The sequence below is a fragment of the Nyctibius grandis genome, chromosome Z, assembly GCF_013368605.1.
Source record: "Nyctibius grandis isolate bNycGra1 chromosome Z, bNycGra1.pri, whole genome shotgun sequence".
In the NCBI taxonomy this organism is placed as follows: Eukaryota; Metazoa; Chordata; class Aves; order Nyctibiiformes; family Nyctibiidae; genus Nyctibius; species Nyctibius grandis.
The window spans coordinates 40,131,498-40,154,492 of NC_090695.1; the positions used below are offsets into that span (position 1 = coordinate 40,131,498).

General features: G+C 40.2%; 1 protein-coding gene across 6 annotated transcripts in view; it reads right to left on the minus strand.

Annotated features, from left to right (window-relative positions):
• Positions 1-326: 326 nt before the first annotated feature.
• Positions 327-22,995, minus strand: part of TJP2 (tight junction protein 2) — a 72,384-nt gene continuing 49,715 nt past the window's right edge. For all 6 annotated transcript variants that reach the window (XM_068422098.1, XM_068422096.1, XM_068422099.1 and 3 more), the window contains exons 4-23: positions 21,783-21,885; positions 20,468-21,047; positions 18,804-18,907; positions 18,494-18,647; positions 17,363-17,471; positions 17,112-17,248; positions 16,537-16,603; positions 12,114-12,264; positions 11,261-11,369; positions 10,358-10,568; positions 8,915-9,102; positions 7,733-7,828; positions 7,549-7,628; positions 6,290-6,500; positions 5,771-5,871; positions 5,175-5,387; positions 4,715-4,825; positions 3,404-3,742; positions 2,890-2,975; positions 327-1,247 (exon numbers count right to left, since the gene is read on the minus strand). In XM_068422098.1, the coding sequence (XP_068278199.1) occupies positions 1,079-1,247; positions 2,890-2,975; positions 3,404-3,742; positions 4,715-4,825; positions 5,175-5,387; positions 5,771-5,871; positions 6,290-6,500; positions 7,549-7,628; positions 7,733-7,828; positions 8,915-9,102; positions 10,358-10,568; positions 11,261-11,369; positions 12,114-12,264; positions 16,537-16,603; positions 17,112-17,248; positions 17,363-17,471; positions 18,494-18,647; positions 18,804-18,907; positions 20,468-21,047; positions 21,783-21,885 (3,319 nt within the window). In that variant the 3' untranslated portion in view covers positions 327-1,078. The remainder of the gene's footprint in view (positions 1,248-2,889; positions 2,976-3,403; positions 3,743-4,714; positions 4,826-5,174; positions 5,388-5,770; positions 5,872-6,289; positions 6,501-7,548; positions 7,629-7,732; positions 7,829-8,914; positions 9,103-10,357; positions 10,569-11,260; positions 11,370-12,113; positions 12,265-16,536; positions 16,604-17,111; positions 17,249-17,362; positions 17,472-18,493; positions 18,648-18,803; positions 18,908-20,467; positions 21,048-21,782; positions 21,886-22,995) is intronic.

Sequence of the window (22,995 nt, forward strand, 5' to 3'; positions counted from 1 at the left end):
TTCTGTATGACCCTTTTGAGAATTTTTGTTCTATATAGCAGAATTGAGGATAAAGAACAGGAATGTGGAGGCATAAGCTAATACTCTAAAAGATAAGTCTCTTGCAGGAAATCCATAGTTCTGCATCAGTTATCTTTTAAATCACAACAAATTTTAAAACTATGTTCAGAACACTGGGAAGCAACATCAACGGTGACATTTCCCAGTTACTTGAACAGCAGGAGATGAGACCCTGAACTGAACAGTGTGCTGCTGTAAGTATACTCACGAACATCAGAAACTCTAGAAGACTAATACTACTCAAAAGAAAAATAAGATACACAAGGTTTGTCTAGAATATATCCTTTATTATTTGCAATCTGTGTAAATTTTAATACATGATTGAGTTTCTACATAATTTTCTCTGTTTAAGCACTTCCTGGTCTTTTCCAACAACCCAGTCAATTGCACCTTTATTATGTACAGTCAGTATTTGTGAAATATTGCATACGTATCTATGAACTTAGAAAAAATAATGTGCAAGGGAAACTGTTACTATGAAACTGTTAAAAAAAAAAAGATAGGTAAAACTGTCAATCCCCTTTTAGTGTGTTATGGCTTTGCACCAAGTATCAGATGTCAAAACAAACAGTTTAAGATGCTTCTTGTTAAAGGCACTTACTGTTCTTCAAATACACTTTCAAATTTAGCTCTATTGCATTAAGAAGTGTATCTCTCGGATCATACTTCATAACACAGCAGAACAGTCCAAAAAGGCAGCATTAATAAAAGGGAAAAAAGGGTTTCTATGTTAAAATATTAAAATACCAAGAATTAACACACATTTGCAGGATTTGGTCCTTATAAAACAGGCAACAGCATTCAAGCAATAGTGATTTCTTTTCTTAGATGCTAACAAAATAATATCCCCAAAAACGAACTCTTCCAGTTCCAGCGTATAGATATGTCTAAGTTCAGTAGTGTACCCTCTAAAACCACCCCCAATAAAAATATACCTTTTCAAGACTAACTACTGCTCCACTTTGGCTGTGAAGGAAGAAACCTCAAAAGAGCATTATACGTGCACATACTAGCAAGCCTACAATTCTGTGTCTCTGTATCTGGACGGCTGTCCGTAATATCCCTTCTTAGAGTGGTCTGATAGCTGCCGACGGTACTCCTCCTCCTCCTCTGCATCGCTGCTGTAACTGCCACGGTTCTCTAGGTAAGGTCTAATAGGAGGTTTCTGGGGTTCTGGAGGTCTGGAGCTAACACAGCAAGACAGGGAAAGAGAGAGAGATAATGTTTACTTCTGTTCTGAAAAGCTGACAAATAGTTATACTTAGCATTGGCTTCATGGCCATGTACAACCTAGAAAGTCACATGAAGCAAATAATACCCCTTCTAGCCTATAAACAACTGCATGGCCATGGTAAGCCTCATCTGGAGAGACACCTTATTTCCATCAAGCTGGAGCTTGACGTTCAGATTTGATCTACTCAACCTACCTGGAAGAATGCCAAATTTAAAATTATTAAACATCCCTGTGCACACACACACACATCAAGAGCTTAACAGCACTTTATTCCCTGAGCAGAGAGGTTTTCAGCCACTGCTGCTTCCTCCGCTGACATTTTTCCTCAATTATTTTTGCACCAGATTCTTTTTGTGCCTGCTTCTTCTTTTGCATCCCCAGTTTTCTGTCTCACTGTCTGAAGACTTCTTATGTGACATTTCTTAAATTGATAGCCTTCTCTTCTCACTCAAGGCTCTCACTAGGGCTCTCTTCCTTAAAAGTGGGCAGAAATAACCCACACATTTGCTTTTTATACACTGATGTTACCCATTTAACGTGACACTAAGCAGATACATAGAAATAAAAGCTGCCAAGGAAGAGCATTTTCTCAGTTTCAAAAGCCATGATTTCTGCGGTCCCGCATTGTACAAAACCAAGATGTTATCGTCCTTCCATATTGCCCCAGTGCTTAAACACTCCCTCTAGGCCAATCATTAACCTGTAAAAAGGCAACAGCACTGATTTCTGTATGTAAGCAAACACTCTGCATATGTGGTTAAAGATTACTTTTCACCACTTCTAAAGAGCTTCCAAGGCCATATAAAAAAAATATGCTTTTCTGAACCCACCAAGAAAACCCAAAAACAATCACTTCATCATTTCCGTTTTGCATTTTAGATTATATACTATAACATCAAAGGATTTGATTCACTAGGAAAAAAGTCCCATTTCTACTGGCTATTACTAAGAGGCAAGAAAAACAGAAAACAAAATCCATCATACAGTGTGTTAGCTCTTGCATAGGTCAAATCATAGAAATATGCAGTGTGTAAGGTAAGATGACACAAGGGTCACCCAGTTCAGAACTCATTGAATTTTAATGGAAGATTCCTACTTTCCTGAGACTTGATTGGGTGACCTCAGGCAAGTTTCAGCCTCAGTTTCCCCACCCACACAATACCTCTGTAACTGAATAAGCATTTAAATAATTCAGTGTTATTAAGTAACTAAAACTGCAACTATTTGTTAGGACAGACTAACAGTCATCAAGTATCTAGCACAGGAAGAATGGACATCAAAGGACATGAATGCAGAAAAGCTTCTGAGTAATACTGATTGGGGCAAAAAACTGGCTCTGCAAATATTTCAGCAAAATAATACAGTGTTTCTTCCTAGGTAACTCAAATACTATGAATGAACTAAAAGAAAAAAATACCCTGAAAAACAAGAACAGTTCACCAAAATTTTGCCCCACCTTTACCGTAATCTTTGAGGCACAAAGTGATATACCATGGCAGCATTATTTGTATGAATAAAAACTGGCAAGATCAGTTTTCCTTCTGCTGGTGAAGTAAACAATCAAGACAGAATGCTTTAAACAGGATACACCTTACCTCACAGGCTGGGGCCAGTTCTGTTCCGACTTCTGTGTTTTGACAGGGACGGCATAAATATCCGGGTGCTTCTGGGCTATTTCAAGCTTTAAAAGAAAGCAGGAGAAAATAACTGTTCTTTTTAAGTCAATCCATTAGAGATCCTAGACTGTAGATCTAGCAGGTGACAGCTACATCTGAAACAATTAAAGCACAAATTGATAACTGATCTTACTCATATTCCCACAACTACATAATCTTTTGCTAGAGTAGTAATTCAAAGTGCACATGAAAACAATGGATTGTCAAAAGCAACAGCATTACCAGAAGACAGCTTTCTACAGTTACAACAGGAAGCTTTAAAATATGTCCTCTTTTTACATCCAAATGCACACAATGGTATGTCTGCACGTGTAGTTTCCGAAGCTTCTCCCTCCATAAGTAACACAATGCAAGGGCATGATTTTCATTTTCAGGATGCAGGCTATTCTACATGCTAGAAAGCACAGCAGGGGGAGAATGAATCTCTTCATACCCTGGCATTCTGGGCCTCTTGTAGCTCTTGCATTCTTTGCAACCTTGCCTTATGATCCATCTCCTCAAATATTTTTACTTTCCTCAGTACAGATTTTGGAGTATTTTCTTGTTCGCTTCCTTCCTCTTCCAGCTTTGCCTCCTCCTCCTCCTCTGCAGGTGGGACTGCTGGCTGAGAGTTTCTCAGGATGGGACGCCCAAAGGCAGGTTTCACAGAAACAGGTGGTGGTGCTGCTTTAGCTGATACAGTTGAAGTCTCATAGTTGACAGCAACGTTACTTGATTTGGAGTCATAGTTCTTGGGGAAGTCATACAGATCCTCTTTGTTTTGTAACTTTCCCTGTACATATAAAACACAGAAAGTTTACAACAGCAACTTCATAATTTTCACTTGGAATGAAGGCTTTAATCGTAAATTTTGCCTATGTATTTAATAGTGTCAATCTTCATCCGAAGTAACACTTGAAAGGTATGTGAACTGCTGCAATATTTTGGCCACATGCTTACACACTACACATCAACCTATAGAAGACTAACACATTTAGGCTTGTTTGTCCCATTTGTTAAGGATTACCAGAACTACAACATGTGTTAGGGAACAGCACAGAGAAAACCAACCTCCCAGATGATTTGTCAATACTACCTAACGTAGAATATCACTACCAGGAGTTTAGAAGTGCACAGGACCCAAACCTGTTTTCTGTTCCATCTTTATTTTCCTTACACACATCCTGCTCTGCCCAGTCTCTACTGTCGGGGCATACTTGGATATATTTTGAATATATGCAGTATGTGGGGGCACCCTCCTCAGAAAGAAAGGACTTCAGGGTCAGGGGATATCACGAATTGCTAAAATAGAATTTGGTGTCCAGTCATCACCATTTTTTTTCACTGCATCATTCCTAAGCAAGGTTTGAGTAGACAGTTAACATCAGTTTCTAGTGATGGAGACTGATTTCAGAGGTGGTAGATTCTGGTTTTGTGCTTCACAATAATGGCCATCAGATATGCTTTTCCTGATTAGCATAGATTTGTTCTTGCTGAGCTAAGTAAGTGCCTTTCAATTTGTTGGCAGACACAAAAAGGAGTCTACTTTCTTATTCCATATAGAGATCACACATATTTGAAGAGAATAGTTATCATTTTAAGTTTTCTCTCTGCTTGATCCTGCAACAGCTTCAGCCATTTATCCTCTCCACACTTGAAGTGTTTTCTAGTCTCTGATCATTCCTATTGCTCTTCCTGATGTGCCACCCTGGAGAGTTGTCCAGAAAGAGGAACTTTATATTCAGATTTGTTTCTACAAGTTTACCTTAGGTGGTTCAGGCTTGAATGCTGGAGGTGGACTCGGTTCTCTAAGAATCTCCCTGCTACCAGCTTTTCTCAACTGAGCCCTTGGTTCTGGACTAAATTTTTTTGAACTCTGTGAAAGAAAGTAAGAGATAAAGTCACTGCAGTATCCAGTAATTCAATCATTTTTTCTCTCTCTCAACTATTTGGGGAACAGTAACCAGGAGTCAAATGACTGTCAGCAACCTGACCACAATCACTGCAGATGTAATTGCAAAGTTCAAGGTGATGAGACATCATCAAGAAACATGCAGAGTTAGGCAGAAAAGCAGAACTATTATTATTTTTGCTCCACCCAATGTAGCTCTAAAACACTACCAGAGGTAAGATAAAGCTGCAGTTTAAAAAACTCTCATTTTTAAGCCATACATACAGGGCTTAAAGTCCAAAGTACAGTCTTGTTGAAAATCCAATCATCTCACCTCCTCCTGATGCACAGGTTCAGAGGACCGGCTAACAGATGAAATTCTTGGTTCATCCAAGGGCTCATCAAGTTCATTGTCAGTGTATGTACCTCCTTCTCCATCTGTATCCTCTAGGTCACTGATCAGCCGACTGTCACAACTCAAATAGTCAGCACCCATTGCAGTAAGGTAAGACATACGATCATCTGCATCATCTTCCATGCTGTCCATCTAGAGAAAAGTCAGTAAGAATTAAGGAACAAATATTAAATATATAAGAACTGGAGCCTAGTTAGGTCTCAACATCATACCAAACAACTCCTTAAGAATGACTTCGTAGAACTGAAAGAAACTCTAACGTAGAATCATAAAGGAAACTCCTGTAAAAGTTTATCCTTCCTCATCATTCTCCCCTAGCTACACCATTAGTGATGAAAGCTCCAATGCGTAACAGAAAGAACAATAATAAGTATGTTTTTGTTACCAAGAAAGACATAACTGACTACTTGTCTAATCTATCCAGCACTGGCAAACAAAATTTTGAACAATTTTTACTGGCAAGAGATATCTTGAGACATCTGTATAGCTTAGTACAGTATGGACTGACTGCTTACCTTTCCTTCTGATACCCATACTGCTTCTCCTTGCTGTTGCTGAATTGTATCTTTCAGACTACCATACCAGCTGTCGTTGGCTGAATTCAAATTGATGGTGGCTGTAAAAATTGAAGGAAAATGTATATATACACAGCAAATGCAATGTGATCCTTTATCCAGTCTTTGCTGTTTACCATTTCTATTTTAGTTACGTGAGAATGTTAAACAGCCATTTCATTTGGATCACTGACAGAAACACGGTATTTTTATTTTATTGTTTGTCCACTCCCCAAGCTTACTAAACCACTTATCTTTTAATGACAGTACGCCGATTCACAGTTTCTTCTGTATTAGAATTTGGCAGAACAAGGAATTTTGCAAAAAGACAAGGAAGGGATTGCTCATGACCATACCTTCACACTCTTTTAGTTCCAGCCTGCATGAGTTAATATGCAGAGTAGTAAGTGGATGTCTCAAGACACACAGTCACATCCACTACTCTTTTGGTAAGCATGTTAGACACACATTCTTCCTTACCTGTAAAGAGGTGGGAACAAGTTTTCTTCAGTTTGTTTGCTTGCTCATAAAGTTTTCTCGAGCTCTTGTTAGATGTGGAACATAGCCTTTGTCTCATGGTTTTCACACCCTGCTTACTGTCTGGGTTAAAGAAGACCACAATAGGAAACCACTGGGTATAATTTAGCAGGTCCACTGCTTTAGGAGTCACATCCAACAGAGCATGTTTATCCTGTTAACAACAAAGCCCAGTCAGTGTGTTGCTTGTGGGGAACAAGAGGAGGTGGTTGGAACACAGTATCCTAGGAAAAACAGGATATTTTTGTCCAAATAAGACCAACTTATTCTTCACAGCTTGCGGATTTTTTCTGACAGTTTTATCACATTCAGAAGCCATAGTTTTTCTGAAAAGCTTTTGCCTGAATGTCCACATTCTTATGTTAACTAACTCTCATGTTAAGTAAAATGCGCTTATTCCAATTTTTTTTTAAATAAGTAGTGAAAGTTAACTAGCTCTTCTCTCTACCTGCCCCTACCAGAGCTTCCACTGCCACAACTATTCTGGGTGCTATCTGTGAGCTTTTATGTACACTTACTAGCTGAGGCAAATCTAATTTTTTTCATTTAATATATTCTTTCTTAGCTACTTGTAGTGCAAAGATGAACGGGATTTCCAAATGTGTGCTTCAGTGGGTCCTGAGCTCTGAACAGACTTCTGTGTGACATTCTAACCCCTCCAGTATTGATTTTATTGGGCTCAGGGCAGTAAGCTGCAGAGTACATTCTTTTTGCCTAAGTTTGTTAGGCTACTTGATTGCCACCTATTTACCTGACATCTAAACAGTATTATAAAAAGAGTCAATGCAGTTTCAATAGATGCCACTTCCCATTCAGTTCAATAATAGTAACCCTGAAGCAATCTAAAACATTAAGTTTCTGATGACAGTAAGAGCAAGTAGAGCACTGCATGAAGTAAAGCCTCCATGGCAAATTCAGAAAGCAGATAGTAAAACACAGATGCCCCTCTGTTCAAATTTAGAACGGACTAAGGAAGAAGAATGTAATTTCTAGTATCAGGTTCACCCTCCCACTTGGAGGACTGCTATCAAAATTATAAAAATTGTTGTTGAACAATTTCAAAAGATCCCTATCATTAAGCCAAGTCTGCTTACTGCAGAAACAGATGCAGTGAAGATTTTCGGACTCTGCAAGTTTTAGGAGCAAACAAATCAAACAACATGCCTTTGAGTGTAAGCAATTTTCACAGAGAAATACACTACCTGCTCAATGATTTGCCTCACAGTGTTCAAGCGGACCACCCCTGTTGACTTCTCTGAACCTGCGTCTCTGGGTTCTGTCTCTGCAAAGACATTTTAGCTTATCAAGAGTGGTTGGGAAGCTGTGATTATGAAGTTATCCATTCTCTCAGTTAAGGATGATAAGGAAGCTAGGAGGACAACCTACTTGCTGTCTGGTACAGATGAGGCAAATCATTTGACAACTTCTCCATAGCAACATCTGCAATAGGGCCAAATATCACCACAGGTCTCTTAAAACCAGCTGAAAGAAAAATATTTGGAGAAAAGATAAGTCTGACAAGACTGGCTTTATATATAAGTGAAATGGCACAGACAAGATCCTCAATTACTACGCAAGATTATTAGTAAGTTGAAGTTATTAAAAATTATATTTTAAAAAATTTATTCCTCAGAAGTTTGTGCCACAGCGTAAATCATACAGAAAGCTATTTTTATCAGCTGAGAAACCAAAAGAGATAATTTAACAGCTTCCTTATTCCTTCTAATTAAGATGTATTGAGAGGATTCTACATTCTGAAAACATACAGATCTTCAGTAATCTTTCCATCCAGCAAAATAGCAGGAACCTTGACCCAGTGGGTTTTGTGTGAATAAAGATACAAATGCTAAACCAACTGCAGGGCAGCCTGAAGAAGCAAAGAAATGCAAAATTCTCTTACGCTTATGTCAAAGCAAGTGCAAACACAGTCCTCAAGTTAATGGGGGAATGGCATTCTATTGCTTAGTCCTCGTGTTGACATCTGGGAGCTCCTTTAAAATACTTTTTACTGTTTGTTTTGTTCCACAGTACTGTCATGTGTGAATGCCCAGAAGATTATCTTGACTTGCACAACATCACTACTAATATAGCTAGTTTAGAGTCACAGAGATGGACTGCATCAACCTTGAGTACATTTGGACAATCTGTTGAAAGTACTTGGGTTTTATTTGCTCTCAAAGTAATGTTAAAGTGGTATTTATGAGCAAGCTAGACTGTGACTGATCTCAGGCATATGTATTGATTGTACTTTCAGAGCTAGCCAAGGCGAAGCTAAGGAAACAAGAAAACCCTGCTTGTTTCTTCCTTTTTTCATTTTAAATCTTCTAATTGGCATGTGTAATTTGGAGGCAAAGGAGAACAGCAGCAGTTTGAAAACATAAAAAGTTTTTTCTTAGAGTAGTTAATAGCATTCAGAAACTTGCATTGAGAAAAACGTCATCCCTGCCTGTTGCTCAAATTTAACATTGAACCCAAATTGTTCAAAATCACTTACTTAGCTGTCCAAACATTTGGACACTAAACCAACCAGCAATAAGTGGGCAGCTGGCTCACAGCAGTCTCACTTACCCTCACGCAACTGAACTCGCTCATAAGCTGGGAATTTTGTGCTCACAGATACAATAGCTGTCAGATCTTCACGACTCTTCCTCAGATTCTTCTTCACTCCAGATCGCTGGCCACGTGTTCTCCAAAAGTCTGCCCTATCACTTGAGCCATCTTTTTGTGCATTTTGAACACTGGCCATCTGCTCAGCTCTGACAGAGAAAACAGAGTTCATTTGTACAGAACTAGTCAAAGAGGGCAAAGGTGCTTTCACTGAGAAACAACAGAACAACAGATTTTGAATTTACAACAGGTACTTTGCCAGATAGACAGCCATGAATAGAGTCCAGGTTCTTCTGCCTTGGAACAAACACAGTGTCAGAACGATGCTCTGACTTGCCACAGCTACAAGATTGCTGCGCAGGAATGGGTCCTCAGGTCTTAAACTGGTAACTCACACAAGCATAAATAAACGAATGCAACTGCAAAAAAGTAGTGAGAGAGTGCAACTCAGAACTGAAGGCCTAAGAAATTACTGTCACTATTCTCTTCCCCATTAGGCCTTATAAGTGAAGTCACTACAGCACAGAAACAAAGGCTGGTTTGGTCAGATCAATTAACAAGAGAGGACAGAATGTACTAACCAGGAAAGGGGCAGCAGAGTCACATAAGAAGCATATTTTAGGAACTTCTGTACAATGTACTTGTGAGTTTTTTTCCTCCCTCTTAAAATCACAACCACGCTCAAGAACTTAAAAGATACAGGCTAAAAACATCCTCATTTTTTGCTGATGGATTTTAATACTTTTACTCATTGTGCATATTTGAAGACTTATTACTACCTCACATTAATTTTGACTAGAAAAGCATATCTAAGCAAAAAACATTGCTGTGGTCCACTCAGTATTTCACACAAAAATAAGGACTACGCTACCAAGAAATATTAGCCTTGGAATAAATTCTTGAAATATTTTCCATAAGGATATACAAAAGAAATTGAAGTACTGAAGTTCTTTTAAAAGATTAATCATCAGAGTATTCTTGCACACACAGTCATGAGCTTCCTAAGGTGCAGGGGTTTTTGTCTTTTTTTGGTTTGACTTGATTTGGTCTGGAAAAAGGCAAAAAAAAACCCCAAAATAGGACCCTCCACCCATTTTCTAGAAGAAGACCTGAAGCAGCTAGTGGTCAAAGCCTGGATGACGGCTGAGACAGGAGCTCTAGGTTTGTGTTGCAAATACCTGACCTAGTACGTAGGTAACACCATCCTCTCTCATCCTCTCACATAATGCCATGGTTCTAAAATCTACAGTTTTACAGGCACAACTGTTGTCAAAGTAAAGACAAGACAATTTATTCATTCTTGTAAGGGGGGTGGGAAGAAAGGTATGACATAGGAAGCAAAAATCATTTGGGGGAAAAAAAAAATCTTCTAACAATGGACAGGAAGACAGGATGCCACCTTACCTGCTCTTATTTGGAATGAGGCCCTTTTCCAGTTCATTTCCAATTCTCACCGCCAGCCAGTTTCCCAGTTTGCCATCATACAGTGTATCAACTACTCTAAAGATCTCCCCTCTGGTGAATGCTAAGCTCTGTGGTGACTCTTTTTCACACTCAAAGTGGCTCCTGATGAAGAATGAATCTCCTCTGCCACAGGCCATGATATCTCTGTACACTAAAAGAGGAACTCACATTTAGTTTATATTTTTTTACACTTCAAAGAAAGACTAAGCTGTCATTCTAGAGAAAAGTTTTGAAATTCTTCCCCTCCACTCAAAAAGATGCAAAAAAACCCAGCCTTCACATCCATTGCCCCACACATGTATTGTTAAGAGTGTTCTATACTTGTACACGTACAGCCCTTACAGCTCTAAGGGACAGAGGTACTTGCACCTTCCCAAAGCAAAAGGCAGCTATGGTACTTCAGTATTACAGCAGGCTGTGTCTCCAACAGGAAAGCAAGGTGCTTTGCTCGCTCCTTAACTGTTCATCAATAAAACTGCCCATTTGCTGCTATCTGACCAAATCCCTTACAACTGCCAAGGCACAGCAGAAAAGGAATGCTAACAGCAGATCTTGGGCCAGCTGCTACAGACAGAAAAGCAGAAGGAACAAGCAGTACATTGCCACTCTTCAGGATTAAGAAGAGATGTTATTTGCTAATAATGAAAGAGATGGAGAAGTTCTCTGAAAAACACATCACACATGCACATAGACCTTCGTGCTATGGAATACAACTATCTCCTGAAAAGGAGGGTAACTAAAATGCTATCAAGAATAAGCACAAGAGAGATTATTTGTGGTCTCACTGACAAAACTGAGCATAAAAGCTTCATGGATATACACACATTTGTTCAAAGCACCTACCTTCATACTTGCTTTGAGCCAAAATTGTCACTGTTTCACCTTTGGGAATTTCTAACAGATACAAAACAGCATCTTCCCGAACAATGCCTCTGAAGTCTTGAGTGTTTACCTATGTATCAAAAAAAAAAACAACAAAAAACCCACACCCAACAATAAAAGGAATAACCAAAGATTTTTGTTTGGTTCAGATCTAAAAAATCTTAAATATTCTCTTCCCTTATTATCCTTTTTTTTTAAAGTCAACATGGATGTCTGTTGCCATAAGGAATATTTTATTCCAGCCATTAACAGTAACCTTTCTGAAATAACAAGGTCCTTGATGTGCACTGCTAGATTCTTTCTTCTACTTTAACTGGCTCCAAAAGGCCTTGAAAATGAAGGCTATCACAAGAGAAAATAGGCAGAAGAGAAAATTACACTAGCCTCCTATTTGAATTTTCAGGAAAAAAAAAAGAGAATGTAAGAGGACAAAATGGCATAGGTGATATAATTCAGAAATTGGAAAAATAAATTACTGTTACCCAAGGAAACCGGAGAAAGATGAAAGAAGAAAAACATGCTGGCCTCATTTTTTTCCCCCTCCAAGACTAGGAAGAAGCATTGTACAGAAAATTTATTCTCCCAACTTGGGGCATTTTTCTTAATTAATATTTCTCCTACCTACCGCTTCCACAGAATCTTAAACAAACGAGAGCTTGATATACAATTCTCCTTCAAAAACCACCCTCCACCACACATATACATTTCCAAAGCAATAACTTGACACGTAAGGTCATAATGTCTTCCATATTTCCACTAAAAGCCAACAAAAAAATATAAAAGTGATTCGTATTTCAGGGACACATACTCATACCTTAAGAATCTGATCTCCTTCCTGCAGTCCCTCCTGATCAGCTGAGGTGCCTTCTTGAATTCCAGCAATAAATATCCCTACATCATTCCCACCGGCCAGTCGTAGACCCACGCTGTCGCCTTTCTTAAATCTCACCATTTTCGTATTAGGACTACAAGATTTACAGGCAGAAAAAGGAAGTAAGGCCAGATGTTAGGCATATGACAATAACAGGTTGTCAAGAGAAAAAAACTGCAACCCTTTCAACAAAATTGTATTAATAATATTCTTAGCCTCTTTCTTTTACCAATAGGCCATATTTACCCAGGTAACTCTTCAGTGAAGAAGTAAAGAATTTGCATTTTTCAGAGTGGAAACTGAACTAGGAAGAGTGACTAAGTGGCATACACAGACTTTCAGAGCATGAAAACAAATCCCTGGTTCTTGAAGTCCCAAAACAGTTCCCTCCCTATTGGATCCTCTCTCAGATGAGCAGCTGGGCTTTTGTGAAAACAGCCTGAGTTATAAGTAATCATACTCACTGTTTTTCCCTCTATACACTTGACAACTGTCATATGAATTAAATTTATACCTATTTTCTTTGTAGTTTAATATGTTTGTTAGACAGAAGTCTTCAAGTTTTCTTGTAATGAGAAGTATTTCCAAGCGTACTCTACTGGTTTGTTAACTATCTGTCCTTTCATATTGCAGTGGAAGAGGCTACTGGACTAGGTTCAGCTTTTTTGCTGTCAGAAAAGCTGTATGCCTGAGTGACCTTCCAACACAGAGGACAGTACTTATCTGTCAGCCTTCCTCAGTAATACCCTCAGCCTGTATTATAAATTCCCCTTCACCAAAATAATCACTTGATTAATTTGCACATCAATGACAACATATGCAGGGTCCAACCCAGGAAAGATCTGAGAATAGAATTCATTTCAGAAAATACTCCAACCTACAGAATATCTTCAAAACCTTATCTTTACGCTTCTCCTTACAATCTCAGTGCTCCTCTCCCTTCAATTTCTGTATTTGGACACTCTCAAAAGAAAACATGTAAGTTGATTTCCTATTAATACAGTTTGCAACTTTTAGTATCTTAATTGTTAATGAATAAACAGCACCAGGTTCCATTTGACTACTTAGAAAAATCGTTAAAAAAAACACAGAAAAAAACACTTTGGAAGCAGTATTTTGTTCATTTCTAAGCAGAGACTAGAACTCCAATATGGACTTTTTCCAATATGGAGTTTTCGATAGTGGAGGAAGTAAGGAGGGGCAAGAGCAGAACTTCTGCCTTAGATTTCTGCCAGGCAGACTTTAGCCTGTTTAAGAGGTTGGTGGACCGAGTCCCCTGGGAGTCGGTCCTGAAGGGCAAAGGAGTCCAGGAAGGCTGGACATGCTTCAAAAGGGAATTGCTAAATATTCAGGAACAGGCTGTCCCAGTGTGTAGGAAGACAAGCCGTCGGGGTAAAAGACCGGCCTGGTTAAACAGAGAACTTAGGCTAGAACTTAAGGAAAAAAAGAGAGCTTACTTGCTCTGGAAGAAGGGTCGGGTAACTTGGGAGGTCTACAGGGATGGTGCCAGGTGATGTGGGGAGAAGGTTAGAAGGGCCAAAGCTCAATTAGAGCTTGATTTGGCTGCTACAGTCAAAGATAACAAAAAGAGTTTCTACAAATACATCAACAGCAAAAGGAGGGTCAAGGAGAGCCTCCACCACTTGCTGAATGAGGAGGGTAGTGTAGTGTCAGGGGATGAGGAAAAGGCAGAGGTGCTCAATGCCTTCTGTGCCTCGGTCTTTAATGTCAAGACTGGTTGTCCTCAGGAGACTCAGCCCCCAGAGCCTGAAGTTAGGGATGGGGAGCTGTGTGAACCTCCCGTAATCCAGGAGGAGATGGTTAGTGACCTGCTGTGCCAATTGGACACCCACAAGGCTATGGGCCTGGATGGGATTCACCCCAGAGTAATGAAGGAACTGGCAGATGAACTTGCCAAACCACTCTCTATTATCTACCGGCAGTCCTGGTTAAATGGAGAACTTCCAGCTGACTGGAAATTAGCAAATGTAACGCCCATCTACAAGAAAAACCATAAGGATGATCCAGGGAACTATAGGCCTGTCAGCCTGACCTTGGTGCCAGGCAAGGTGATGGAACAGATCATCCTGAGTGCCATTACATGGCACATGCAGGACAATGGGGGCATCGGGGCCAGCCAACATGGATTCATGACAGGCAAGTCCTGCTTGACCAACCTCATCTCCTTCTATGACAAAGTGACCCGCTCAGTAGATGAGGGCAGGGCTGTGGATGTAGTCTATCTAGACTTCAGTAAGGCATTTGACACTGTCTCCCACAGCATCCTCCTAGACAAACTGGCTGCCCGGGGCTTGGGTGCGTGGACCCTTCAATGGGTTAAAAACTGGCTGGATGGCGGAGCCCAGAGAGTGGTGCTGAATGGGGCAAAGTCCAACTGGCGGTCGGTCACTAGCGGTGTTCCCAAGGGCTCAGTTCTGGGGCCGGTGCTGTTCAATATCTTTATAGATGATCTAGACGTAGGGATTGAGTGCACCCTCAGCAAATTTGCAGATGACACTAAGCTGGGTGGCAGTGTCGATCTGCTGGAGGGTAGGAAGGCCCTACAGAGGGATCTGGACAGGTTACATAGATGGGCCGAGACCAACGGCATGAGGTTCAAGAAGAACAAGTGCTGGGTCTTACACTTTGGCCACAACAACCCCCTGCAGCGCTCCAGGCTGGGGGAAGAGTGGTTAGAAAGCAGCCCGGCGGAAAGAGACCTTGGGGTGCTGATCGACAGCCGGCTAAACATGAGCCATCAGTGTGCCCAGGTGGCCAAGAAGGCCAGTGGCATCCTGGCCTCTATTAGGAATAGTGTAGCCAGCCAGACTAGGGAAGTGATTGTCCCTCTGTACTCAGCACTGGTGAGGCCGCACCTTGAATACTGTGTTCAGTTCTGGGCCCCGCACTTCAAGAAAGATGTTGAGGTGTTGGAGCGAGTCCAGAGGAGGGCGACCAAGCTGCTGAAGGGTTTGGAGTGTATGACCTATGAGGAACGGCTGAGGGAGCTGGGGTTGTTTAGCCTGGAGAAGAGGAGGCTCAGAGGTGACCTTATTGCAGTCTACAACTACCTGAAGGGAGGTTGTAGTGGGGTGGGAGTCAGCCTCTTCTCCCAGGCAACTAGCGATAGGACAACATAGCCTCAAGCTTCGCCAGGGGAGGTTCAAGTTGGACATTAGGAAGCATTTCTTCTCAGAAAGGGTCATTAGACATTGGAATGGGCTGCCCAGGGAGATGGTGGAGTCACCATATCTGGATGTGTTTACGAGAAGACTGGACATGACACTCAGTGCCATGGTCTAGTTGACATGGTGGTGTCAGGGCAATAGCTGGACTCGATGATCCCAGAGGTCTCTTCCAACCTGATTGGTTCTGTGATTCTGTGACTGCACGGGCTTGGATTGAAGAAAAGGCACAAATTTCTGTACATAAGTTTCCAGCTTGTACAGAAACATACACATTTGGCCTTGTCTTGCAACAAGCTTGTTTACGAATCAAATAGAGGACATTCTCTTTGTATCTTAATATTGCGAGGAAGGGGATGGTTGTCTTTTGTGTACATATAAAATAACAGAAGAGGTGTAAAATACACTTCCATAGAATTGCACAGGTTCGAATGACCCTCTGCTCAAAGCAGGTTGTTCAGGGCCTTGACCAGTTATGTTTTTGAGTATCTGGTGGTGCAGATACCACAACCTACAAAAGAAATCTCTTCCAGTGGTTAACCACCGCCATAATAAAAAGTTTTCTTCATATCAAGTCAGAATTTCCTATGTTCAAGCTTGTGTCCCTTGCTCTTTGTCCTACTACTGTACCCCTCTAAGAAGACTATGGCTGTTTTCTCTACACCCACTACCCATTAGGTCATTGCAGACAGCAATAAGATGTCCCTTCAATCCTCTCTTCTGCAGGCTTAGCAAATGCAGTTCTCTCAGTCTTTTCTCATGTCATATGCTGCAGCCACCAACCCCTTAGACTCACTCCAGTGTATCAATGTCTTTCCTGTCCTGGGGAGCCCCAAAATGGACACAGTACTCCAAATACTATCTCAAAGTGCCAAATAAAGCACAATAAAAATACAAAAATCTACCATTGTGTACGTTCCCATGCAAGTCCAGAAGCACAGAGTGTTCTATACCTTCCAGGTAAAAGGCAAGTCTATACCTTCCAGACAGATACTCCTAAAACTAAGTTTAACTCAAACAGGGTCAGTTAGAAGCCATGTCATCTCTTCTTGGCATTAAGCTATAAAGGGAGTATCATGCCAAATGAGCAAAAAACCCCACAAAACCCATGCAACCAAGAACCAGGTACAGGTCACTGGAAGAATACTGAGTGCAAAAGAACACAGCAAATGACGCCTTACCCATATATTGCTTCATCTTCAGGGCTGGGTTTAAGAACCGTTCTTGTAACTGCTTTTGGTTGAGTCACTGTATGTAAAAAAAGCCAACAGGAGTTACAGAGATATTAAAAAATTTATAAATGGCAGCAATTTTTAGCTACCAGATAGCAATCAAACCCCTCCATGCCAAAGATTAATACAGATTTAAATGTCAAGCATCTCTTTGACTAGGATTGACTTCATTTTTTTTTTTAATTCTTGAAAAAGAACAGAAAGGTTAAGGGAGGGATGCACAACTCTTTCAGGCAAGCCAGATCAGACTTCAGGAATAGCTTCATTGGCTGCTTAGGGCAACAGGCTACAGTAGATGCTCTAGGAAAGTACTTGCTTTTTGAGGTGGTAATTCTAATAAGCAGCTGCCTTCAAATAATCTCAGGTGTTTCTTTTCTCTCTGCACCACAAAGCAAAGACAGACCTCTCCTCTGTGTATCAGGATGGGGTTGACATGAAGAGTATACTAGATATGTCAAGAGGATTGGGAGAGTAGACATTCTGTGGCCAGGCACAAAAAAGGAAGCAAAATTTCAAAGTCTGACCTGCTGGGTCATCTTGGTACTTTAGTTCTTTGTTTGTGTCTACAACTGTAACAGCAGGAGTAGCAATGTCCCCAGTTGATTTGAATGGTGTAGGCATTGCTTCCCTGGACATCCTACTGGATGGATCATCTTTTGCACTAAAAGAAAGAAAAAGAAAAAAAAGTGTAATGAAATCAGGTAAGAATGCCATGTATTTTAAGAATTTATTTGACAAGCATTACAAAAACGGACTAGAAAAGACCATTTCTTACTTTGGTTTCTCTTTCAGCTTTTCATTGGATGAATGAGAATCCAGATCAGAATGATGTAATCTGTCATCTTGAGGGGAGAATGATCTGTTTGACTCTATTTCAGAAATGTCTGAGAGCAGCAAATCAAGAAATGCAGGATTTATTTAAATTATCTCCACATCTGATCACCACATCTATTTACAAAGCTTTCACATACAAGATATGCTGAACTTTTAAGCCTACTCCCATTCCAAGCTGGATTTGACTAGAGTCCAAAAAGTGCTGTATGCCCTTTAGCGTTTCCACACCCTCATCCCCCAAAAAAAAATTCAGGAAGGTTTCACACTACCTTTAGGAAACACACACATCACACAACTACGTTGAGCATACCATAGACTCATTAACTAGTGTTAGCAGCCTTTTATTTGAGGTCTCATGGAGGTTCCCAAACAGAAGACCACCTTCACATTAACAGTCCTGACATCACTGTTTTTCAGTGACAAAAGAAACAGAGTAGCTCTCAGACTGGAACCATACCTCAGTCTTCCCCGTAAAACCTACAAAAAGTTGCACATATTATGACATCAGAGAAGCAAATATCTTACACTAAATAATGTAATATCCTGCTCCCCCAAACATCCTGAGGCCTTCCCAAAGCAAGATTATGTTGAGAGATATAGCTCATACACTGTGAGAGATCACTTGTATGGAATAGATACTGGAAATAGAAACCAGTTGTCCAGGGGGACTTAATTTCCTCTTGTCCTGACATTTTTTCCCCTCCCGTTGAATGCTGTCATGAGTGTTAATGCCCTCAGAAGTAGAGACCAGTCCAATCCGCTTGTTTTTAAAACTGAAGTCTAATTAAAGCAACTCTTGCTTGTTCTGAGAAATAAGATTGATTTTGCCAGACGAACATTGCTTCTTCTGTCTCTGCCTGTGCCCAGAATGTAATTACGTGATTACTACAAAATTCTTCTTTCCTCTAAAGGAAGGGGGCTTGATGCTTAATTAGCTATTACTTAGGTTTGTGTTTGGTTATTTTTGGGTTTTTTTAAAACAACCTAGTATCACTCTACCACAGCAAAACACTATAAGCTCCATTCTGTCTCTGCACAGAGTCCAGAAATTTTTATCCACATTAAACCTCACCGTCCATTTCTGAGTCACTGTCATTCAATGAAGGAATGTTGAGCAGCGTCTGCTTTCTGTCCCTGAGGACAACCAGCTGGAGCTTCCCCCGTGACTTCTCAATCAATTTTCGCGCATCAGCTAAAGACATGTTCTCTGTCACTGTACCATTGATCTGGACATAAAAAAGGCAACAATAACACAAGAAGTAAACAAACAAGTCCGTATTGTGCTTAAGTTTAATAATGAGCTTGACTATAACATGACGTACGCCAGAGTAACCACTACAACAACTGCCTGCTAAACTGCTAGCAGTATAACCAGAACAGACCTTGAGAATGATATCCCCTTCATGAAGGTTGCCATCTTTGGTTGCTAGGCCAGTACGGGTCATTTCTTTTATGAAGATCTGACTTCCAAGCCGAAGACCATATTCTGCAATCAGAGAAATAATCCACTGTAGCTTAGAAAATGAGTGAGGATGCATTTTTTAAAAACTACACAGTATACATGCAGCAGACCCCATTACACCATAAGAGAGAAAAAGAAAAAAAAAAGAAAAAAAGAAAGAAAAAGAAAAAAATGCAGACCTAGTACACCCACTTAACCCTAGGCTAACTCTCCTACTTCTGTGCTCTCACCACAGTAAGAACAAACAGCAGTCCAAAACCAATCACAGATGGATGATTACTCTGCACCTTCAACAGCAAAACAATGCCTTTGTTCTGGAGGTGCTTATTAACATGCTGGACTAGATTCTCTCTCTGTATCATATTTTGCATGGCGCAGAAAGGGAGGGAAAAGGGAGAAAAGGGCTAATAGATGTTTTTTTTAACAGTTGCTCCATGCTGATCCTGTCCTATCTGTACCCCAGTGTGTGTCTTGGTTGTTTCAGGTAAAGGATTCCACCCCTCCTCGCCTTTCTCCCTTTAATCCAAGTTACTTGATTCAGTATATTTGCTACTTAAAAAGAAAGGCAACACTCTTAAAACACACACATCATCTTGTTACAGGATGTAACAAGAAAAGGAAAGAAAGAGTTATCTGCTTTAAAAAATCACCACATTTGAGCGAGTCTGCAGAGTATCCATATGAATGGCAGAAACTAGCTACAGATAAAAACTTAACAAAGACACCTTAAATTTCTCCTTATTTATATACCTATCTGCATTATCTTTACAAGTGGAAACATTATATGCCCAGGAAGAAGAGGAAGGAGAGAAAGGGATCCTTGCCAGAGTCAAATGAAAACAGATGTTAGCTCCTCTAAACAAAGCTTACATGAGCAGAAAATTCTTACAAATCACAACAGGGCAGATCAGAAAAAAAACAACCACCCACAAAACTCCCACAAACAAACCACTACACCCCCCCAAAAAAACCCAGTCAGAAAAGAATGCACAACTTAATCTCAGATACGCTTTGCTGCACAAGAGTCTATTTCATAGCACACGGAAGATCAGGCTTTTGGCTTTCATTTACACATTCCAATACTCAGTAAGGAAAGGCTTGTTTCAGCTGTGGCTATTTAAGTATTCTTTAATTACATTCTGAAGTATTCAGACCAAACAATGCTTGGAACTAATTTAATTGTACTGAAGGGAAGAAGTAAGTGCACTATTATAGGCAGAGTCTACTCCTCACCCTTTGTAGCTGACCCTTTTGTAGATGTGCCAAGTGTAATCTGAATCACGATCAGATCTGTCTTTCCCACCAGAACCACAAGAATAAGGCACAGAAAATGGAAAACCAAAGGACACAGTGGCTTGAAAAGACTGAAACGATTTGGGTGAACAGTTCTTTGCTCAAAGGTGAAGTTCAATGTGCTGAAGGAAAAAGCACCTCAAACCAGCCAAGAGAATGAAAGAACAACTTAAGCAATCAGTTAGAAAACTCAACATTTAACCTGTAAAAGCAAAGAATATTCAGCTCCTCCCCCACCAAAATAACATGCTGTATTAAAAGTCAATTCCTCTCCTCCCCTACTATACCTACCTTCATTATGTCTGCCTTTTGTTAAAAGAACACTGATCGGTCCATTCTGATCATGCGGTCCTAGGTACTCATGTTGATGTTGTATTTCAGGTGAAGGACTTCTGGAACGAAGCCTGTCCCGACTTCGACTCCTCACTTCCCTCCCATATCTAGGATCAGGTTGAGATCCACGACTGTAACTGGGTGGGCTGTAGTCTCCTCTGTAGTCGCGTTTGTAGCCACCATCCCTGTCAATGCTCCTTCCCCTGCTCTGATCTCTTCTATAGTCTCGATCCAAGCTCCTGTCAACGCTCCTACCACGACTTCGTTCACGGCTGTAGCTGCATTCCCTATCACGGTCTCTGCTTCGGTTACGCCCTCTATCTTGTTCATCTCTATAGCACTGATCCAGGCTGTTTCCCCAGCTTTGGCTGAGCCCTCCATTACCACTATGCCAGCTTCTGTCACTGTAGCCACTTTGAGCACTTTTGCCATCAAATTCTGCATGGTCATCCATTGCATCTAAAGCTCTGTCCTCATAGTCAAGGGATGGGCTTCTCCTCAGTGCAGTAGCCTGCATTTTCCTTGGTCTTTTCACTACCTGTTCAGTGCAATATGGAACAGACAAAAAAAAAAAACCCTCCAATGGTCAGAATGTGAAATTCAGCAGAATGAATACTCTTCACACTTCGAATGGGGGGGGGGGAAACAATGTTCTACTTATAGAACAACCAGTAAATTAGATTATTTACATGCACAGAAGAAATATTTACTAATTGGGAAGTTAAAGAACAGTAGGAAAATTAAAAAAAAACAAACAAAAAAAACCCACAAAAAAACAAAACAGATCAGCAACCACATTCTTTTATCTCTGCAAGAGCAAAAGAGTAATGAGTACTTTTTTCTTTTTCTAGATGACTTCTAGAAGATGTGACAAGCCCGCAGAAGAGAGAGTTGTAGATGCCTTTTTCAACTAACAAAAGCCAATCTGGACAGCAAATCCTTGGGCAAGGTCTGTGTATGCAGGACATCATTTGCCTCACTTAACTTTCCTTTTTTCCAGCTACCACTCATTATCCAGTAAAATTGAAGACTGAGGACATACATTTTATTCCCAGTTTTTCAACAGGATAACTTTGTGACACTGTTGGTTTCCATTTGTTTCACCTGTAGAAATGATGTCTTTGCTCTGTTTTATTTACTTTGTACGTTCTATTGCGCAAAGGCTTGCTTTGCTTTATCCATTTATAGCACATTTCATAGAAGAAAACCAAAATCTTGACTGGTTACACAGGTGGCTACAACTGTAGAGTGAATACATTTGTAATTTACTTACAATGGTGGCCACTCTTCCACTTTTCCTAAGCTGTTGGACTGCAAAAGAATGTGGAACATTTTCCATTGGGGTCCCATTAACAATGACCACCCGGTCGTTTTCTCTGGAAGAGGGCAGAGGGAAAAAAAAAAAGAAATAAAAGATTTAAAAGGAGTCTTCATGAAAACACGAGAACAAAATTTCTTTTTTTTTTGTTTTTTAGGGGTAACCTATACATGTCATTCACTTTAACAGGGAGTTTTGCTTAAAAACTGTTTGTTAAACAAATGCTACAATACCCGAATACTAGAAGAAGCTTTCAGTATGTTTAAAAATTAAGACTTCAAGTAGCAGTGCGATTCTTTGTACATGTAATATGTTTAGCTTACGTACCATGCTATAATGTCAAAGAAGATTTTGTTTTTCAAAGAATATTTGTGATGACCATTAAAACTTTTATTCCCTTTTTTTTTTTTTTTAAGTTCTTTCAGAACTCCTAGTCTTTCACACCTAGTGCTAGCTTTTTTTCACACCAATACAAGAATTTCAAGAGAGCTTCGAATTGCTGCAGCTATAGCAGTATTTAGACAAACCTGGACAAGTACCACTCTAGTACACTTTTCTGAAAGACTGGTATTCAGGTCCCATCTACTCTGAAGACAGACAACTGGGGCGGGGAGGGGGGGGCGGGGAACAAACCAAACTACAATACACAAAAAGTCCTCCCTGCCCTAAAACACACCCCGAAAGAGATGTCTATTCAGACCTCCTGCATGTCAAATAGACCATTAAGACTTAACTCAGTCATCCCCAGGAGAGAGCCCCATAACACATGATTAATTAAAAAAACAGGTAAGTGAAGGAGGTTAAGAAAAAACAAGAAACAAACTACCACTCCTTGTAGTAGTTTGTTCTGGTGACTACGCAGTTACTAACCTTACAGTCGGAGCATTAGCTCAACCAATTACTGGTTAGCGTGCTGTTTTCTGCTAGGTAAAAGAAATCTTTAGTACCCATTATTTTCTCTTCACTGTAATCAAGTCACATCACAAATCTTCTTTTTAAATAAGAAGATTACATACTTTAAGCCTCTCTTTGTAAGGCACTTTCTCCACCTCCTGAATGATTTTTGTGCCTCTTTTCATACCATTCCAATTTCTTTTAGTGAATGAGTATGCCAGAACAGCATACTATATTCCAGTATCAGTTTCATCCGGGCTTTATGTGCGAGTTA